The following is a 22,705-nucleotide window of genomic DNA, read 5'->3' on the forward strand; positions in this document are numbered from 1 at the left end:
TTTCTAAATACCGTTTAGAATACTGTATTCCGGTGGAACATGCCATTAAACTTGGACGGAAATTTCACTTTGAACAGATTGGGAGTTGGGGAAGACTTGCTAGATAGATAACCTTGTCAATATCTCAAAAAGCCATCTATTACATCTTACACAGTTTTGGCTATCGAGAGAGAAGTCAGAATATCTGGTGGAGCAGGATAATGAGCAAGTGAAAAAGTATGTGTTTTTCTCCTGTTATATTACCACCCAAAGATCAGATGGAATATGATAGAAAATCCAGACTACATGAAACTGTAGGGCAGATATCCTACTTGTTCAAGACTAGCGTCGATCCTTGGCTACCATGAATGCTTGGCAGGAAATGTACTCTAATTAAATTAATTGCATTGCTCCTTTTGAATATATAATCACAACTGCAAACACTTGTCCTCACACAATTTTTTTTAATATAGGCAGAGCTTGGTAAAGAAATACATGCACTGTCGAGTGCAAGTAAATCCCTTGGCTCATGGACAGCTCAACAAGGCATTCAAGAGTTCCGTGAAGCTTGTGGTGGTCATGGCTATCTTGCTAGTAAGTGCTAATATATGTAGTAAAATCTCAGAAATAATGATTGGGTTTGTATTGAATCATGAGACAGTCTTGATTTAAACGAGCTGTTTTGGCAACAAGACCTGGTAAGTATCTTGAATGTCAACAGTATTGCAGTTTGAGGAATTGTAGTACAGTAATAAAATAGTAATTTTGTTGCACATCATCTATTAAATCCAACTAGAACCAGATAAACTTGTACAACAGCTTATATTAATATAATGTTGGGAAAATGACCAAGGAGAGATGACCATATGCTTTGTCAAAGGAATGTTTTTTTAAAGGAGAATCTTAAGGGAGGAAACAGAAATGGAAGCAGAGAAGTTTAGGATGTGAATTCCTGAACATAGTACCTTTACAGCTGAAGGCAAGTTGCCAATGGAGGAGTGATTGAAGGCAGGGATGCTCAAGAGGCTAGAATTGGAATAGTGCAAATACCTTGGGAAGGATGTAAAGCTGGAGCAGCGAGATCTAGTGGAAATGAGGAACATTACGAGTATAAGAAAGAAATGGTGTGGTAAAATTAATGAACCTTAAAACTGACAAATCTCCTGGACGCGACAACCAGCACCCTAGCATTTTAAAAGGGGTAGCTGTATATAGTAGATGCAATAGTTTTTGTCTTCTAGAATTCCCTAGATTCAAGAACAGACTGCATGGATTAAAGGGAAGCAAATGTAACTTCAAGAAAGGAGGGGAGAGAGAAACCAGGGAACTATAAGCCAGTTAGCCCTGACGTTAATGGTACAGAAAATCCTAGATGTTATTCTTTGAGACATGGTAACAGAGCACTTAGAGAATCATATTATGATGAGGCAGAGTCAATATTGATTCATGAAAGGGAATTGCGCCATTGCGTCAACTCTCTTGTCCATTTTTCATGCTGAAATACTGCTCCTCCAGCAAGTGCGGAGACAATTTATAGAACAGACAGGAAACCTAAGTTGCCTTCGATCTAAAACCAAAATCATTCCAGTATGCAAATGACATGTGTATGCACTCATTCAGAAACTGAGCTCCAAGTCATTGTCGATTCCGTCTCCGAAGCAAAGTAAAAAGGGCCTTTATCTAACCACTCGGAAAACTAAAGGTCTCTTCCAACTAGCTCTCACACCACAACAACACCTCTCATCGATTAAGATCAATGGCGAGATCCTGGAAAATGTGAATTATTTTCTGTATCTTGAGAGACCCCTCTCACCGAAGGCCGGCTGAAGATATTATCATGGTGAAATTCACTATCACCTCCAACCTCAGGCCAGCTGGAAAAAAAAAAGAGTATTTGAAACCCAAGACTAAGTTTATGGTTTACACTGTGCTCCTGTATACTAGAGAGTCATGGGACAACCTACAGCAGGCACCTCAAAGCATTGGAAAAGTACCACCAAGTTTCTCCAAATCCAGTGATAATGGCGGTCCAACAGCAGTGACCTCTTCCCAAGGCAACACTGCTCGTCAGTGAAAACAAGCTCCATTGTGCAAGGCATGTTGTTCCTGTGTCTTGACAGCAGACTCCCAAAGCAACTGCTCTCCTTGGAATTCAGTCACGGCAGGATACTCTCAGGAGGATAGTGTAAGTGCTTTAGTAATGTCCTCAAAAGCATCCTTGAAGGGGTCAAACTTCCCTGCTAACTCATGGGAGGCTTTAGCACGTGCCTGCACAAATTGGAGAAGGTTTATTTGGGAAGGACTGAACAGATCAAGATACTTTTTTGGGAATGTGCAAAGGGTGAAGGCTAGGTAAGTGCACAAACCTCCAAACAACTCACCACCTGACCTTTCGAGCATCAACGCCCCATATGTAAAAGAGTCCAGAGATTACTCATTCGACTTATCAGCAAACACAGAATCCATCGAATTGGAGTGGAAACAAGTCATCCTCGATTCCCAGGGACTCCTAAGGTGTCAGAAAAGCAACTAGGTAAGTCAACTGAGGAGAAGGAGGATGCAAAGAAGCTGCAGTTAGAGACCAGTTGAACGAGTTGGTAAGAACGTGACAGATGAAAAATAGCGAGGGAAGGTAAGAAGTTATTCACTTTGGAAGGAAAAATAGAAAAGCAGAATATTTTCAAAATAGTGAGACTGAGAAAGGTTGGTGTTCAAAGGGACACAAGTGTCTTTGTGGATGAATCACAGAGAGCAGGTACAGAAGCAATTAGGAAAGTAAATGGTAGGTATAATAGCTTTTATTAGAAAAGGATTGGAATATAAAAATTAAGACGACTTATTGCAGTTGTGTCGAGCCTTGGTGAGACCACACCTGAAGTACTGTGTGCAGTTTTGGTCTCTTGCTCTAGGAATGATGTATTAGCTTTGGAAGAAGTGCTTTGAATGTTTGCTAGACTGGTTCCTGGGATGAGGGAATGGTAAAATGAGGGGATAGATTAGATCAGGACTATATTCCCTGGAAGTTAGAAGAATATGAGACCCATTGAAACATAAAATTCTTAAAAGACGTCAGGGGATTGGCCATTTAGGACAGATGAGGAAAATCGTCTTCACTTAATTTTGTGGAAGTTTAGAATTTTCCAATCCTTTGGGCTTGGGAGTTCAGAGGTCAATGGATTTTGGTATTCTAAGGCAATTAAGAGACATGGAAATATTGGATGACGGAGCAGGCTTGAAAGACCAAATGGCTTATTCTTGCTCCTGGTTCATTAGTTATTTGGGGGCATGAAGAAATTTGAAAACAAAAATGAGAATTTTAAAATGGAAAGATTGCTTAACTGGGAAGCCAGTATAAGTCAGCAAACACAGGGATCATGGGTGAACAGGACTTGGTGCAAGTTAGAACGTAGGCAGTTGGGTTTTGGATGACTTCAAGTTTATGGTGGTAGAACATGGGAGGTCAGCTACGAGTGTGTTGGAATTGTCCGGTCTAGAGATAATAAAGACAGGGCTTAGAGTTAACACCTGCTGAACTAAGGTGGGGCAGAGTCCAGCAATTTTATGAACATGCAAATAGGCAGTCTTAGTGATGGTGCAGATATGTGATCCAAAGCTCATCTTGGGGTTCAATATGACACCAAGGGTGCAAACAGTCTTGTTCAGCCTCAGACAGTAGCCAGGAAAAGGAATACAGTCAATAGCTAAGGAACAAAATTCCTGGTGGTGGCTGAAGATGATGGCTCCATTCTTCCCAGTGTTTAATTGGAAGAAATTTCAGCTCAACCTGTATTGTGTGTTAACAAGTATTCTGCCAATTTAGAGACAGAGGAAGGGCACAACTCGGTGCCATTTGTCTACATGTGGAAATCGATGCTGTGTTTTTGGATGATGTCGTCGAGGAATGGTGTGTAGATGAGAAATAGCAGGTGGCTACGTTTAGAGCCTTGGGGTAGAGCCAGAGGTAATGGTGAAGGAGCCAGAAGGTAAACCATTCGCAAGTGATCCTCTAAATATGACTGGATGAGTAAGAATGGAACCAGGCAAATGCAGCCCCAACTGGCTGGATAATGCTGGACAGGCATTGAGAGAGTGGTTTAGCAAACTGTGCCAAAGGTTGCAGACCAGACAAGAATAATGAAAAGTGACAGTTTACTTTTATTAGAGTCACAGAATGTCATTTGTGACTTTGATAAGAGCTGTTTTATTACTGTGGTGGGGAAGAAAGTGGATTCAAGATTAAACAGTTCTGGGAGAGATGGGTGCAAAGTTAGGAGATAACAGCACACTCAGACTTTGGAGAGAAAAGGGAGACTTGAGATGGGGTGGTAGTTTGAATGAAGCGGCCATGGCTTTTTTAGGAGGAGATTGATGACAGCAGACTTGAAAGAGAAGGGAGAGAGCAGTATTGGTAGAAGTCAGGAAGGAAAGTTGGATGGTTAGCTGTTTAGTGGACATAGGGTCAAAGGACCCTATGTCTTTGGGAGAAGACTCTACAACCACAGGGCATTTCTGTTCATTACATGACCACAGTTAATAGCATATTTGAGCTGGATTTGGTGAAGTGTTTACTTGCTAAAGTAAAGTAACATATTTGAGCATTCTGATGCTAAATATCAGTGAAGAGTTGAATAGGTCAAAGGTGGGTTTCATTGACAAGATGAACTCAGATGGGGCATAAGGGAAAATAGCAAGAGTGAAGTACTAGCTCCCACGCTATTGACAAATTATAGACAATATGCACAATTATTCAAGAGCTTTTACATGGTTCCTTCATCCCTCTTGTTTCCAGAATGTTGTGCAAATAAATCCATAATATAGTAATTTCCTATGCTTGCCTCAGAACTCGAGTCTTGGAACCCTGTGCATTGGCCAGTAACTGTCTGACCTTGTTGCCCTAAAGTGAAATCTGCTAACCTTGTACTTGCTGCTAAATCAAAAAAAATGTTTAATAACCAAATTCTGAAAAAGAACGGCTCTTGGCCAAGTGTTTATTTCTCCTTGAAGGGCACATTCATGATCTTCAGAAAATTTTCCATGTTTAAGGCATATAATACAAAGTAAACACTTTGGTATTTGAGATATCTGTATCTACAACATGTGAGGTCCCTTCATATTTTCCAATGCTTTCAATATTTTCTCAACTGAGGTTTGAAGCCAAGTCCTATTAAGGTTCATATTTCAGCTATTACAATCTTTTGTCTTTCAAATTATTCTCTTGAAGCTCATCCTTTTATTATGTGGTTTATGAAAACCTAAACCATTTATCTCCAACACTTGCATGGAGTCCAAATTTGGTATTTTGCAAACGTGCATACTCTCCAAACTGGTGCATTTTGTTAGCGAAAGATAGACCCTTTTAAACAAACTCAGTACAATAACTGTCCAAAACGCTTTACAATGAAATGACAAGAACTGAGAAAACAACTGTTGTGTCGTTGTTTCTAATTCTAATTTCATATTCTAAAATATGTCCCACGTAGACTAGAGATGAAAACAAATGCTATTAAGGAAAACAACAGAGATTATAATAGGTCAGCTAGAGAAACTAATGCTTTAGTTACGAAGACTGTAATCTGAATCAAGATCAGGTGAACCACAATGTTTCAGCAAAATATAAACGTCATTCCTGGAAAATTGACTACAAGAGGTTTCATATAATGGAAAATTGCTGGAAAAAAATGGACACTTGGGGCAGATGCAAATCATGGATTAAACAAAAGCCAGAGAATATAACTGCATATTGTGCTTTTTAAAAGAAGCTTCATAAGACAGTATAGCTTGTCAATAAAATAAACTAACCCCATCCCCTAAAAAAGGTGTAAAAGATTGAATACAGAGACCTCTACTGGGGTCAAAGGAAGAAAACCCTGTTAATTGTCAGAAGAAAATCTCGGGGAGAGCGAGAGAGCCCAACTGATCATCGGGAGAAGAATCTACAATCCTGAATGGAAATAATCCAATGTATGAGGCAGAACAATAGATGCAAGCTGCCCTGATTTGCTAAAAGCTGTTTGGTTTATGGCAATTTAAAAATGATGAATGTAAAAAGACTAGATTTGAGGAATAAATTGAGGAAAACAATACAAAAGCTAGCAATCAGGAAGCTATGGTCAAGCAGTTGTTAGAAGAGCTAAGTGAACAAAAAGAAAACTGGGAACAAGAAAGAGAGCGTCATCTCATAGAGACTTTGGGACATTGAGTTTAAAAATTAGCAAGTCATATTGCAACTTTATAGAACCTTATTTAGGCCACACTTGGAATATAGTGTTCAATTCTGGTCACCACACTACCAGAAAGATGTAGAGGCTTTGGAGAGGGCACAGAAAAGATTTACCAGGATGTTCCCTGGTATGGAGGGCATTAGCTATGAAGAGAGGTTGGAGAAACTTGGTTTGTTCTCACTGGAATGACAGAGGTTGAGGGGGGCGACCTGATAGAAGTCTACAAGGTTATGAGAGGCATGGACAGAGTGGATAGTCAGGAGATTTTTCCCAGGGTGGAAGAGTCAATTACTAGGGAGGCACAGGTTTAAGGTGCGAGGGGCAAGGTTTAAAGGAGATGTACTAGGCAGATTTTTTTTTTTTTACACAGAAGGTGTTGGGTGCCTGAAACCCATTGCCGGGGGAGGTAGTGGAAGCAGATACGGTAGTGGCTTTTAAGGTGCATCTTGACAAACACATGAAAAGGATGGGAATAGAGGGATATGGTCCCCAGAAGGGTAGTGGGTTTTAGTTAAGTTGGGCAGCTTGGTCGGTGCAGGCTTGGAGGGCCGAAGGGCCTGTTCCTGTGCTGTAATTTTCTTTGTTCAATATCTTAAAAACTAAAGGCATTCGAGAAACAGAGGTTAAGTGACAAATAGGAGGAGGGAAGCATGTACAAGAAAGAGAAAGCAGATGGAGGCTAAAAACAGAATGAGGACTTGAAAGCTGCAGTAAGGGTAGCACTCCATTCAGTTCTGGAGAGAAAGGGGGAAAAAAAACCTTACACAGTCTGAGAAAAGAATTAAGGAGTTGGAGGAGAAATGGTTTGTTTAACAAGGGAGGAATGGCATCAGACTTTAAGTAATGAGGTAGACTCTGGATCGTCTGCGGAAGATTTCATTGCATCCCCACGGAAAGGGGAAGGCAAAATGTGACCCTTCCGTGTTATTAAATATAAACCTGGATTAAGTGGGGATGAACTAATGGACGAAAGACAATACCATCAAGAATACTCATTGACAGACCTTAAAAATTTAGCAATAGGTATAACTAAATGGGCAGAAGAGAATCTTTTTTAAAAATCTGATCATAGTAGTGCAACTCTGCCTCTGCCAAGTGTGATGAGGAAGAAAAGAACTTACTATTTACTATTTACCCTCTGTGTAAGAGAAAATCTGCCTCGTACATCTCCTTTAAACCTGTGCCCCCTTAGTAATTGACTATTTACTAAAAAACTTACTATGATTGGGGCATTTTAGGGGTACTCCCTAAACACCATAAAAATGGCGACAGATTGGGAGGAGTTGGTGGACGACTTACAAAAATTAATGGAAGATGGAATGGGAAGGAAACCCATTTCGAAAGGTAGAGTCCACCATCCAAGAAAGAATGGCCGAGGTAATCTGCCATCATCTCTGGGCAGTATATGATGAAATGTTCCTAGAGGGGAGGGGCAATGGAGAACAAGAGTGAAGTTAACCAGGCATCAAATCATTGGTTAAGGATCCTAATCAGCCACAGTCCAAGAGCTACCAGAGAGAACTGATGTGATCCCAGTGATAAGGGATAAGATGCTATAGAAATCATTATTTGAATCTCATCAGGATGTGAAACGGGAAAGGAAGAGGGCTAGGATTTTGCGTTCGAAGTATGGGCACACGCCTGACCCCAGAAGTATATGAAATCATGCGAGAAGAAATTTGGCACCCATCCTGACATTATTGCGCACTCATGATATTTTGGTCAGTGGGAGAGTCGGAAGCACACCTGCTGCAATTAAGCAGGCAAATTAGCCCATTAAGGGATCAATTGAAAGCTATTTTAAATGGCCCATCTCCTTTTCTGGTCGGGGGATGGCCCAATTGGCCAGGTGGCCTTTACATTTTAACTGCAACCTCCATCCAGGGCAGGTCGAAATGCCAGGGCTAAAATAACATTTTTGAATGTGTCTGGGGACTGAGGTTTGTGTTTGAATGTGCGCTGCCTAGTCACTGTTTGCTGTGTTTATTCATTAGGACCTAATTTGTAAAAGTCTACAACTCCCTGAGATGACAACGCAGCAGTCCTCGCCTCGAGGGAACTTATTGGAAATGCCAGCCCCTACCCTCCCTTTTCTCAGTGCCCACCCTCTTGCCACGCTCCCCAGCACGTTTCATGCTGACTGCTTGTTAATTGTCCAGCCAATGTGAAATTGCATGCCCAACGTTCAAGCCAAGGTGTGCAAAATAAAATGAAGATCTGCTCGGAAATGGCAGCAGAAACGTGTGAACCCTTCTCGGTGTCTCCAGGACAGTTGAACAGACTTGCTATAGTAATAAGAGAAAAGTTCATTTTGCAAGGGCCTGTTTGAAACCTGAGGAAAGATGGATAGAAAAAAATAAAGAGGTTCTTACCCCTAGTGGGCGGCACGGTAGCACAGTGGTTAGCATTGCTGCTTCACAGCTCCAGGGTCCCGGGTTCGATTCCCGGCTCGGGTCACTGTCTGTGTGGAGTTTGCACATTCTCCTCGTGTCTGCGTGGGTTTCCTCCGGGTGCTCCGGTTTCCTCCCACAGTCCAAAGATGTGCGGGTTAGGTTGATTGGCCAGGTTAAAAAATTGCCCCTTAGAGTCCTGGGATGTGTAGGTTAGAGGGATTAGTGGGTAAAATATGTGGGGGTAGGGCCTGGGTGGGATTGTGGTCGGTGCAGACTCGATGGGCCGAATGGCCTCCTTCTGCACTGTAGGGTTTCTATGATTTCTATAACCAAGTGCCCTTAGCTATAAGAAACTATTGGATTGTGTAGTTATGAAGGAACAAAAATATCATAAAGGAACAAAAGGCCTGACAGGAAGGTAGGGTCCATGCAACTCAGTGGGGTGAAGAACCACTCAGTGAACAAATTTGAATGTGCTGCATCTAGCCCATGAACCTGTGCCCACTCCGGTATGATGTGATTGGCTATGTATAGATAAAATAGTAGAAGGAAAGAAAAGCAATTATCTAATCAATATTGAACATCTAACACAGTAATTGATATAAAAACATCTCAAGTCTCCATGGCCCAGTGGAAAATCTTTCACTCAAGGGATTTTCAGATAAGTCATTGAGTGAGGCAGTGTCTAAACATTTGAATTTTAAGGTGGGACCAGCAAACTAAGTCAACTTGTGTTTTAGCACAATGGGATAAACCTAGAATGGGGATACTGGGATTTGACTGGATGCTGGCACATCACATAATTGTAGACACAACGATCTGTGTTGGAATGGACAAAATCAGTCATGTTTTGCTGCATCCACAGTGTTATGGGGAGACCTGGATTGTGACTTCAGCAGGACCCTGTGATCTAGAAACCCCAAAGGCTAGGATCCCAGAAACTTACAAGCAGATATTGGAAGGTAATAGGGAAACCTTCGCCACCCATAAACAGGATTGTGGGAAGGTGATGTGAGTGTAGATTTGAGTAGGAGGAGGTATTATGTCCTAAACTCAAACAAAATTTCTTCCCAGGGGAGGCAGAAAAGGACCTGGACAGGACAGTATCATTGTTGCTGGATCAAGGAGCCTTGACATATTTGGTCACTCATGTCAATGGCTTGTTAGGAAACCAGACAACATGTGGTGAATGACCCTCGATTACAGAATCCTTAAAAACATCCCTGCCTGTGTATCCACTGTGGCTGCAGCAGGAGAACTAATTGGCAAAAAACCAAAATCAGCAACAGTCTTTACCATGTCATATTTCAAATAGATTCAGATCAAACCCCCTGCATCCAGAGGATTAGTACAAGTATGCCTATAGTTCGTTATTTGCTGTTATAACCTGCAGTGGTTCTCCTGATTAGTCTGGTTTTAACTATACTCGCAGTGGAACACAAGTGGCTAACAGAGCTATACTTTGTCTAAATGTTAACTTAGGAACTATTATTTTTATACCCTTTTCCTTACAGATCAGTGTTGGGTTCATATTATGAAATCAAAGGGCTTCAGTATTTTATAAATAAAGCTTTCACTGAGTGCTACACTACACCCATCAATTGTTGTCCTTTATGTATTATTCTATGAAAATTGACACTACAGATTAAACAAAACAAACAAAGCTCTAGACAAATAATGTACAATATCAAAAGTATTGTGCTTGGTTATGGTTGAAACACTTTTTGTTTTGAACTTTTCATTAGCCCATGTTTTCCATTTCCAGTTCTGGTGTCATTCATATTGTACGTAGTTGTACTCAAAAAAACAAAAATAAACCTACCACCAAGAGTTGTCTTCAGGTCAGACATTCTTTGTCATCATAAATTATACAAGTCTTAGAACAATAAAATTGCAAGTTGTTGAAGCAGCTAGGAGTAATATTATTCATCTTCAAATATAATTTGCATTGCAGTGAATCGCCTTGGGGACATTAGAAATGACAATGATCCTAACTGTACATATGAAGGTGACAATAATGTCCTACTACAACAAACCAGTAACTATCTTCTTGGTTGGATAAAAGCAAAACATCAAGGTTAGTTCAATATTATGTCAATTCATTCATTTTCTACGACAGTAACAGATTTGCTGGACATGTGTTGGAATCATGTAAAATATTCAAATCTCTATACATGTAGAAGGGTTATTATGATTGTCTTCAAATTCACAGAAAATATACTTGAGGTTTTTTTTTAGTGGTTCTCAGGATATGGACATTACTGGCATTTATTGCTGTCTGAGGGAGGATATTACCTTGAACTGGATACAAAACTGGCTTGATGACAGAATAAGAAGTCTAACAACACCAGGTTAAAGTCCAACTGTCGTTGGACTTTAACCTGGTGTTGTTAGGCTTCTTACTGTGTTTACCCCAGTCCAACGCCACTTGATGACAGAAGCCAAAGGGTGGTTGTAGAGGGTTGTTTTTCAAACTGGAGACCTGTGACCAGCACCTCAGGGATCGGTGCTGGGTCCACTTATTTGTCATTTATATTAATGATTTGGATGAGAATATAGGAGGCATGGTTAGTAAGTTTGCAGATGACGCCAAGATTGGTGGCAGAGTGGACAGTGAAGAAAGTTTTCTCCGATTGCAACAGGATCTTGATCAATTGGGCCAGTGGGCTGACGAATGGCAGATGGAGTTTAATTTGGATAAACGCGAGGTGATGCATTTTGGTAGATTGGACCAGGGCAGGACTTACTCAGTTAATGGTAGGGCATTGGGGAAAGTTACAGAACAAAGATCTAAGGGTACAGGTTCATAGTTCCTTGAAAGTGGAGTCACAGGTGGACAGAGTGGTGAAGAAGGCATTCAGCATGCTTGGTTTCATTGGTCAGAACATTGAATACAGGAGTTGGGACATCTTGTTGAAGTTGTACAAGACATTGGTAAGGCCAAACGTGGAATACTGTACACAGTTCTGGTCACCCTATTATAGAAAGGATATTATTAAACTAGAAAGAGTGCAGAAGAGATTTACTAGGATGCTACCGGAACTTGATGGTTTGAGTTATAAGGAGAGGCTGGATAGACTGGGACTTCTTTCTCTGGAGCGTAGGAGGCTGAGGGGTCTTTGTTCTGTAACTTTCCCCAATGCCCTACCATTAACTGAGTAAGTCCTGCCCTGGTCCAATCTACCAAAATGCATCACCTCGCATTTATCCAAATTAAACTCCATCTGGACGGTCTATAAAATAATGAGGGGCATTGATCAGCTAGAAAATCAATATATTTTCCCAAAGGTAGGGGAGTCTAAAACTAGAGTGCATAGGTTTAAGGTGAGAGGGGAGATGCACAAAAGTGTCCAGAGGGGCAATTTTTTCACAGAGGGTGGTATGTGTCTGGAACAAGCTGCCAGAGATAGTAGTAGAGGTGGGTACAATTTTGTCTTTTAAAAAGAGTTTAGACAGTTCCATGGGTAAGATGGGTATAGAGGGTTATGGGCCAAACGTGGGCAATTGGGACTAGCTTAAGAGTTTTAAAAAAAGGAGGCATGGACAGGTTGGGCCTAAGGGCCTGTTTCCATGCTGTAAACCTCTATACTGCTTATTTTTTGTTATGCTTTGATGCAACTGGCTGGCCTGCTAGATCATTTCAAAGGGCAATTAAGAGATACCTATGTTGATGTGGAACTGAAATTACAATAGGCCAGATTGTGTGAAGGTAGATTTTCTTCCCTAAAGTGAGCATTTTACAACAACCTGTCAATTTCATGATCACTTTTACTGAAGTCAGCTTTTTACTTTCAGAAATCTTTCAAACGGAAATAACATTTTCAAATTGTCATGGCGAGATTTTAACTCACAATCTGTGGATTATTAGTTCAAGGCTCTGGATTATTAATCCAGCAACATAACGACTAAACAATTGGAGCCCAAGAAGAACTTTGCTGTAAAAGCAGGGGAGAGGAGTAGTCATCCTTAGGAAACAGCTCAGCTAGAGATGAAGTCCTAAAGGCAAGCTAATTTGTGCAAAAGATCATTTTCTTTGTTGAACCGAAAACCATTCCCAAATCCTAGTTAGGTAAACTGTACGATGTGGTAATCACGGGCTAGATTTGACCAGTATGTTTATGGTTGTTGTTTGGGAAATGGGGTCTCGGCAGAGTTTAGGATTTAGGGGGAAAACAAATATTTTTGGATTTTCAGTCTTTGAAGGCCTAAGTGCTTACAGTTAATTTGCCAAAGTATGAGATTGTTCTTTGTAGTGTTTTATTATCATTGTTCTACCTTAATAAATACTTTTTTTTGTTTAAGAGGGCTCCGAGTTCTCACTGTTTCCACAAACGTTTCTCAATGATATCCAAAAAAAATACACCACATGAAACCAATGTTTCAGGTTGGAACACTCGTCGCACATATCAGCAGGGTTTCATAACATATGGTAGTGATGCAGTTTGAAAATTAGTTGTGTCATGATAACATCTGTTCCACAATTTCTTCTCTCTATATCAGTTTTACAAATGAATGTGAATATTATTATTCTTGAGTAATATTGGGAATGTTATTTTAGAAAGATATTTTGAAAGAATCCTCCAAATTTAACTTATTCATATGTAAGCTTTAACATTACTGAAGAACAAGTAGGGTTTAAATTCAATAATGTTGTGCCTGATTTCTGCATGAAACAGATACACCAATAAGTAACTTAGCAGGGCAGAAGCCCAGGCCCAATCTGCATGGCTTTTTGAGCTGTTGATGAATTATCAGGGCCCTTTGTTACTGGCAGCTCTGGCACGCACCTCTAATGAGGACAGGCCTTTTCTCAGGGGTCTGCTTCCAACATAGATACCTAAATTTGCTAGATCTCGCCAATATTTCCAGACTTCAGTTGCCTCATTACTGTTCTAAAATTATTTTTTTTGTGGAGTAGTGATCCTCCTGATGCCAGATAATCGCTGCTTCCTCACCTCTCACCCTATCCTTCTAAATTGACTTTGCCACTGGTCGAAATTGGTTAAGCTCAGAAGGGTAGTTGTGTCAAAGCATCTGATACCCACAGCCCACATCAAAATTATGATAAGGCTCAAATACAAATTTAGGAGGTTCATAGGCCTCGTGCAATTTCAGTAGTGTGCCAGAATGCAATGTCTTTGGGTGCTAACTAATTATTTGATTTATTATTGTCACATGTATTAGCATACAGTGAAAAGTATTGTTTCTTGCGCACTATACAGACAAAACATACCGTTCATAGAGAAGGAAACGAGAGTGCAAAATGTAGTGTTACAGTTAGTCTTTTTAATTCTTCATATTAGATGGTGTTGCTATCAAGTCCCCATTGCAGTCAGTTGATTTTCTGGATGACTTCGATTCTGTTCTCAACCAAAGATTCACAGTGACCACTGATGGATGTATGGACTGTTCAGGTAAGATGTTCATTCATTTTGTTGGTTGAGATTTGCTATTTAAACTAGGTTATTTTTGAGAAAGTGATTGGAATGATTTTGTTTTCGTCAGAATTCATATTTATAGTTATAAATTTGAAAGTTTTAAAGCTTATTTATTAGTCACAAGTAGGCGTACATTAACACTGCAATGAAATTTCTGTGAAAATCCCCCAGTCACCACACTCCAGCAGCTGTTCAGGTACATTGAGGGAGAATTTAGCATGGCCAATGCACCTATAACCAGCATGACTTTCGGACCGTGGAAGGAAACCGGAGCACCCGGAGGAAACCTATGCAGACACGGGGAAAACGTGCAGACTCCGCACAGACAGTCACCCAAGCTGGGAATTGAACTCTGGTCCCTGGCGCTGTGAGGCAGCAGTGCACCACCATGCTGCCCAAGTACCCTCTTTGAATTTCTGCAAAATCAGTTCTAGTGCACTCCAATTAGAGGCTTTCATTCCACAACTATCAGTCACCGTTTTGCAATCCAACCATTTTTAAAACAATAACTTACTTTTAACGCACTTTGTAATGTAGAAAAGCATCACTTCACAGAGTTGCAAGAAAAATTGACATCAAACTTCCAAACCGGGAAAGATTAGGAAGTGGTGACCAAATGAGTGATCTAAAAAGCAGATCTTAAGATGGCCTTGGGGGAGATGAAATATCAAAGGGGTAAATGGAGGACATTCCAGAGTTTGAGGCCCAGGTGGTATATTCTCCAACAACAGGTTGAAGAGAGTGAAGCTGAGTGCAGATTAGAGATTACAGTAGTGTGGATGTTAGGAATTGGGGAAAGAACGAGAAGCCAGTGTCGAAGGTGGCTGGGAAGGTGAACTTGGTAATGAATAGGATATGGGCAGCAGGGTTTGGATGCACTGATGTTTGACACTGGAGTTTGGCCAAGAGAATATGAGAGTAAACAAGCCTGAAGAGTAACAACAGTATGAATTTATTTCACCAGCAAATGAACTGAGGCAGCACATAAGCAGACAATGCTATAAAGGTGCCAGTATGCGCCATTTGTGACAGTTTGCTTTTGGGGTCAGAACTCAATCCTGGGACAAATGGGATGTCAAGACTGCAAACAGTCTGCTCGGCGGTAACAGCAATTAATTGAAATTGGTAGCAACGTTATGGTGACCTGAATTGGATCACCTCCAGAAATAGGCTCAGGGACCACGATATGTGATTAAACCCCACCTGTTGAGTGAAATACAAGCAGAACTACAGCTTTATGCGTGAATTGATCTGAAACATATTATGGCTGAATCAGGTGCTGACAGTTGTACAGGAAGTGACTCTGATCTGAGAGCAGTGAAGAGTGACATAATGTGGGAGGGAGCATGTTCCACTATGTTAATATCAAATGTTATTATAAACTGCAGGAATAATTCAGCTACTCATCTTTTACCTTCAGCAAGTTTATTCTGCATCCAGCTTCACTAAGACACAAACTCTTTATGATTTCCTCACCATCACCACAAGTGTTTCAGCTGTGTCCATTTATGCTCTTTTGGAGGTTGAGCCAATAGCCATCAGCTGTCATTAATAAGGCAATGAGCTGAGTAATGTAATTGCCAAAGCAGACACCTGCCAATACATTGACACATTGGGGAGTACATTGAAAGCCATCTTGCAGAATTTTTCTTCAAGAAGTAAACCATCTGGTCCTGGAATTTGTCACTGTTTAGTTATTTTTTTCACTATTAGTTACGGTATCTGTTCCCCCATTCAATATTAGGTTATCCAGAATGCTAACCTCTTTAATACAGGGTGATAAGTTTACATTTGCATGCAATGTTGTAGGATTTTATTTATAAATGTATTTATTTTGTGGTGGCTATAATTTTTGTATTGTGGCAAAGATGATGCTGTAACCATTGGTGATAGAGAAAAGGGGAAGAATCTAGAACTATTGGTGAATGGGGACTTGGAATTGTGGTTACTGGTATACACTTTGAAGTAGTTCTTCACCTAATAGGCTGGATGGAGAACAGCTTTCTTGGTTGGTGCCACCCACCCTTGTTCGCTCACCTCCCCCTCGCTCAGCGCCCCCTCGCTCAGCGCCCCCTCGCTCAGCGCCCCCTCGCTCAGCGCCCCCTCGCTCAGCGCCCCCTCGCTCAGCGCCCCCTCGCTCAACGCCCCCTCGCTCAGCGCCCCCTCGCTCAGCGCCCCCTCGCTCAGCGCCCCCTCGCTCAGCGCCCCCTCGCTCAGCGCCCCCTCGCTCACACCCCCCTCGCTCACCCCCCCCTCGCTCACCCCCCCTCGCTCACCCCCCCCTCGCTCACCCCCCCCTCGCTCACCCCCCCTCGCTCACCCCCCCCTCGCTCACCCCCCCCCTCGCTCACCCCCCCCTCGCTCACCCCCCCTCGCTCACCCCCCCCTCGCTCACCCCCCCCCTCGCTCACCCCCCCCCTCGCTCACCCCCCCCCTCGCTCACCCCCCCCTCGCTCACCCCCCCCCCTCGCTCACCCCCCCCCCTCGCTCACCCCCCCCCTCGCTCACCCCCCCCCTCGCTCACCCCCCCCCTCGCTCACCCCCCCCCTCGCTCACCCCCCCCCTCGCTCACCCCCCCCCTCGCTCACCCCCCCCTCGCTCACCCCCCCCTCGCTCACCCCCCCCTCGCTCACCCCCCCCTCGCTCACCCCCCCCCTCGCTCACCCCCCCCCTCGCTCACCCCCCCCCTCGCTCACCCCCCCCCCTCGCTCACCCCCCCCCTCGCTCACCCCCCCCCCTCGCTCACCCCCCCCCTCGCTCACCCCCCCCCTCGCTCACCCCCCCCCTCGCTCACCCCCCCCCTCGCTCACCCCCCCCCTCGCTCACCCCCCCCCTCGCTCACCCCCCCCGTCGCTCACCCCCCCGTCGCTCACCCCCCCCCTCGCTCACCCCCCCCCCTCGCTCACCCCCCCCTCGCTCACCCCCCCCCTCGCTCACCCCCCCCCTCGCTCACCCCCCCCCTCGCTCACCCCCCCCCTCGCTCACCCCCCCCCCCTCGCTCACCCCCCCCCTCGCTCACCCTCCCCTCGCTCACCCCCCCCCCTCGCTCACCCCCCCCCTCGCTCACCCCCCCCCTCGCTCACCCCCCCCCTTGCTCACCCCCCCCCCCTCGCTCACCCCCCCCCTCGCTCACCCCCCCCCTCGCTCACCCCCCCCCCCGCTCACCCCCCCCCTCGCTCACCCCCCCCCTCGCTCACCCCCCCCTCGCTCACCCCCCCCTCGCTCACCTCCCTCCCTCGCACACCCCCCCCCCCTCGCACACACCCCCCCTCGCACACACCCCCCCTCGCACACCCCCCCCCCTCGCACACCCCCCCCCTCGCTCACCCCCCCCCCTCGCTCACCCCCCCCCTCGCTCACCCCCCCCCTCGCTCACCCCCCCCCTCGCTCACCCCCCCCTCGCTCACCCCCCCATCGCTCACCCCCCCCCTCGCTCTCACCCCCCCCTCGCTCACCCCCCCCCTCGCTCACCCTCCCCCTCGCTCACCCTCCCCCTCGCTCACCCTCCCCCTCGCTCACCCTCCCCCTCGCTCACCCTCCCCCTCGCTCACCCCCCCCCTCGCTCACCCCCCCCCTCGCTCACCCCCCCCCTCGCTCACCCCCCCCCTCGCTCACCCCCCCCCTCGCTCACCCCCCCCCTCGCTCACCCCCCCCCTCGCTCACCCCATCCCTCGCTCACCCCCCCCCTCGCTCACCCCCCCCTCGCTCACCCCCCCCCCTCGCTCACACCCCCCCCTCGCTCACACCCCCCCCTCGCTCACCCCCCCCCCCTCGCTCACCCCCCCCCCTCGCTCACCCCCCCCCCCCCCTCGCTCACCCCCCCCCCCCTCGCTCACCCCCCCCCCTCGCTCACCCCCCCGCCCCTCGCTCACCCCCCCCCCCCCCCTCGCTCACAACCCCCCCCCCCCCCCTCAGGAGGAATTACTTTCATTTATCCCTCTCTCTCTTTCACTCATCATGTTCCCTCATAGCCAAGTTCAGATCCAAAATTTGCTGTTGTAAATCACGTTTTACCATTCCATAGCGTTGCTTTGCCACAATATTTTTTTTACAAATATATACATTCGTCCACAATGTAACTGTTAGATCTGCAGATATTAAAACAAAAAAGTAAACAATTTCCAGATAGCTTTGGAAAGCTTTCCCACAGCCTTCTGCCATTATTATTATTGAAATGGGTTGATGAATCACTTTATGGCTTTTTTGCATCCTGTTTGCAGGCAGTTCAGGGTTCTTTTTCCAGACAGCTGGAACCAGCTGAGACAGCCATGCTGTTCCCTTTCCTGGTGCATGCGTATCTAATTAAGTTAATCAGAGCCTCTTAACATTTGGCTTAAATTAAGTTCTAAATATGAATGTGCTGGATGGCAATGGTTGGGTGACTTTTTGTTATATTAGCTCTTCTCAATTGAATATTTTCTTATTGCAGCACTTTGCTTTCAGCGGGATTATAATATTATTTATCTTTTGCCCTTGAGTAAGAATGGTGTCAGACAGGCTCAAGTGTTATTTTTGGGGGCTGAGAGTAGAACAAAACACAGCTTGGAGAGTTTTAGTGAATAAACCTTTATGACACTCTTATTGTATGTACCTTAAGATTTTAAGATTTATTCAGTTTATTGTTTTTGCTCCTGTGTTACCAAGGATTGGGAAATCACCACTAAGTTACAGATGTTTGAACTTTCCACTCTGGAAGCATGTAAGTTTGTTTAAAAATATCAATAATAACCAAATTCAAACCACAAATTATTAGATCATTGGAAAGGAAGCCATATTTTTCCTGGATAAGGGGAGTGGTTGGCAGAAGCAGAATTTAATAAATAAACACATTTTAAAAAATTTCTGCAAATGTCTCAATTCTATTGGACTTAATCAAATAATCTACAGTGCAGACGGAGGCCATTTGGTTCATCGAGCCTGCACTGACAACAATCCCACCCAGATTCTATCCCCGTAACCCCACGTATTCACCATCCTAGTCCCCTGATACTAAAGGGCAATTTATCATGGCCAATCAACCTAACCCGCACATCTTTGGAAAAAATGTGGTTCAGGAGCTTTGCTCTTGCAGGCAATCAGATCCACCAAGTCACGGCAAGTAATTTTAATTTTGTGCAATAGTGTAAAATGGGTGATAAATTGGCAAACTATTTTATATTTTTTTGATTTGTATTTCTGTTGACTTCATCTCTGTACCCCATATAAGCTTGAAAATATGCATGCAGCAAAATTAATGCATCCTATTCCTGCAAAGGGACATACTGAAATAATGAAGCTAGGGCTCTCTTAAATTGAAATAGCAGCTAAAAAATAAGCTGTTATAATAGAATCGTGTACTTAGAATGAATAACATACTATACTTTTCATAATATACAAAGGATAAAAAGATTTTCCATTTGAAGAGATGAGTGCTGATGTAATATCTTGCCTGTTTTTCAGGTTACAGTCACCTCCGACCTGAAATTTGGAGTGCTAAACAGCATATTCATCATTCCCATTTCAATCCATGGGGGGATTTTATAACCCCCAACGATGAGGGCGTGGGAAGGTTAAAAACTAAAGATTCCCAAACCTATTCATTTCCAGTTTTAAGAGAGGCAGTTCAGAAAAGTGAGCAACCAATCCAGTTTCAGGTGGTAGCTGCTCACTGCAATTTCTTAAGGAGGCTATGTGACACCATTTTAACACATGAAGGCACAGTCAGGTAAAAGGAAATGAGAAGGGCTGATCCATGATGTCGCTATCTTTATTACACTGCTTATGCATCAGGAGTACAAGTGTGTCCCAAGGTCTAACAAGCTTGCAGATGATTACATCCAGTAAAGTGAGATGCTTGCCATATGCCCCAATTCCCCACCAATGTCTATTCCACGCCAACCTCAACACTTCCGAATCTCTCTCACACTTCCACTACCCCGCAATGTCAGGCTTAGCTTGGCATCTGAAAGAAAAACAGAAAATGCTGGAAAATCTCAGCAGGTCTGACACCATCTGTGGAGAGAGGACAGAACTAACATTTCGAGTCCAGATTACTGTCAGTGCATTGACTAAGAGTCCTCCAGACTCAATGTAAGCGTGTTCTCTCTCCACAGAAACTGTCAGACCTGCTGAGATTTTCCAGCATTTTCTGTTTTTCTTTCAGATCCCAGCATCCGCAGTAATTTGCTTTATCTTAGCTGGCTGTTGATCTGACTGACTGTCAGTTGGAAAACTTCTTGAAAGAAATTTAAACATATTCTGCAGTTAACTTCTACAAACATCTAGCAAGTCATTCTCCCAGATCATTGAAACCCTACAATGCAGAAAGAAGCCATTTAGCTCATTGAGCCAGCACCGATAATAATTATCCCACCCAGTCACTATCTTGTAAGCCCTTTATTTACACTGTTAATCTCCTCGACACTAAGAACAATTTAGCATGGCCAATCAACCTAACCCACACATCTTTGGACTGAGAGGAAACCTGAGCACCCAGAGGAAACCCACGTAGACATGGGGAGAACGTGCAAACTCCGCACATACACAGTTACCCGAAGCCAGAATTGAACCCGGGTCTTTGGCGCTGTGAGGCAGCAGTGCTAACCACTGTGTCACCGTGCCGCCAAAAATCCTCCTTCATAATGCCTGTCCGGTCCTGCATAAACATTGAGCCCATGTCTGAGCATGAAAATAGACCAATTGCTATGCTATCCCGGCAGTAATTCACCATCTGCTTTCTTGTGCATCCAATATAATTGTATGCACAACTATCAGGAGCACTTGAGAGTTTTGTATGCTCTAACTTTGTCCATTTAATTGGAGGATTTGTCATCCCACGCTTCTAGCTCCTATTTTAATGTTTCCGAGCTTGCCAAATGATCCATTTCTTAGAGCTAAGGATAAGTGAGTGGTCAGTTCTCAAACCTTTGCCTATGCTGCTAAGCCAGTCATCAGAAGGCGGTTCCTTTTTGAAGAATTATCATACTGTTTCCCCACTTAACTGTCTAATTCCCAGTTGCAGCAGTTTGACCAAGGTCAGCAGGAGATGAGCCAAATTACCACTACTTTATTGTGCTATATATTGATGCTTATCCAACTGAAATGTATAGTTATGATTCAAGGTGCATTCTTTCAAGTAGCCATAAAGACACAAACTCAGATTTTTTTTAAAAAATCACAGATAATCAGGGACTTTCAAATAAATAACAAATATAATAGCAGCAGTAGGTAATATGATATTGCTCAGAAAATCCATTGTGATGTAATTCCAGTATTGTTTTTCCAGCTGTCTTACAGCAAGTGAAAGCACACTTTCACAATAGTATGGGATGATTTCATTTGGGCAGCTGGAATTGGGTGTAACAGTGGTTTGTCAACCTTATTAACTCCATTTGCAATTTTTATTTCTATATGCTTAAAACCCAATGATCATATTTCAAAAGGTTGTTATTGGATTTTACCATTTACTGAATTTTTTGAACATCAGTAAACAAATGTGTATAATTTTTAAAGCAGTATCTGGACAACATTTCTTACTAAGATTTCTATATTTTCACTTAGTTGTAATGAGAACAAAACAATGGCTTCATTTTTCAGACATTGGCTTCCTTGCTTTGACCCATGATTATTCCTGTTCCCCTCTCCAATTTCTCTCCCCTCTTGTACACTTTCTTCTTTCTGTCTTCTGCCATTTTCTCATTGTTCCTATTTGTTTCCAGGGATTATTCTCATGTCTGTCCTTCTTGTAAACCTCTCCTTCCTTCTGTGTCCCTACTACTATCTTTGCCTCTTACTAACCTTATCTGTATTCATCTATTTTTGAATGTCTCGCACCCTTATTTTTAATTTCAGAGTGTTCTATTTGGTTTCTTCTCAATTGTATCTTGAATCCAAGGGCAGGAATTCATGTTCTGGGTTGGTACTCTGATGTCAGGTTCAAATGTGGGTCCTGACCCCACAGTGTGAGTAACATGAACCCAAAATCAATTATAGGTCAATTATTGACAGAGAGTGGGTTTGCCATCCAATTAAGGATAGTGGTTGACTTCTGAGGCTGAACTGCTAGTGATGACACGTGGCAATCCTAACATTTGAGGTGGGAGCTGTCGAGAGAGAGAGGGAGGGTGTCTTTCAATGTCAACTGGATGAATAAATGTAATTTTGAAATAAGCTGCAGCTGACTGGCTGTGATTGTGGAGGGGCAGCAAACCCGTTAACTGCATCAATTAAGATTAACTATATACAGGTGGAGAGCTTTGATTAAATAGTTACATTATAACATATGCTTACTGACATGGGGCAAAATTTTACACCGTATGACATTGGAGGTGGGGCTATAAAATATGATGAGCCATTCAAAAGTCCATTGCTTTCAGTGTAAAATTCCACCATAGTGCAGGTCATGTGAGGAGGTGTGTGTAATATATATATATTTATATACCTGCAATGTTCCACTCTCTGTATAAATCTATTCCAAGTAAAGACTGGTTCTGGCTTCTTCCTTCACGAACTGGCTATCAAGTCTATAACATGGATATTTTTTTCAAACATAATATTGCAATTTTAAAGATCCTTATGGAAAATGGCAGGAAGTAAGTATAAATTGTCAGAGTATGATTACCCTCTGAAGTTTTCACAGTCTAAACCATATGACTAATGGAAGAATGAAGTGGGTACATGTACACTGGTTCCATCC

General features: G+C 43.4%; 1 protein-coding gene across 1 annotated transcript in view; it reads left to right on the plus strand.

The window, feature by feature from the left end:
- acox3 (acyl-CoA oxidase 3, pristanoyl) overlaps nt 1-22,705 on the plus strand; it is a 151,827-nt gene that overhangs the window by 58,386 nt on the left and 70,736 nt on the right. Inside the window, exons 11-13 of the mRNA XM_078213482.1 lie at nt 453-573; nt 10,548-10,670; nt 13,897-14,007. Of these exons, the coding sequence (XP_078069608.1) occupies nt 453-573; nt 10,548-10,670; nt 13,897-14,007 (355 nt within the window). The remainder of the gene's footprint in view (nt 1-452; nt 574-10,547; nt 10,671-13,896; nt 14,008-22,705) is intronic.

This window comes from Mustelus asterias, chromosome 1, assembly GCF_964213995.1.
Source record: "Mustelus asterias chromosome 1, sMusAst1.hap1.1, whole genome shotgun sequence".
NCBI lineage: Eukaryota > Metazoa > Chordata > Chondrichthyes > Carcharhiniformes > Triakidae > Mustelus > Mustelus asterias.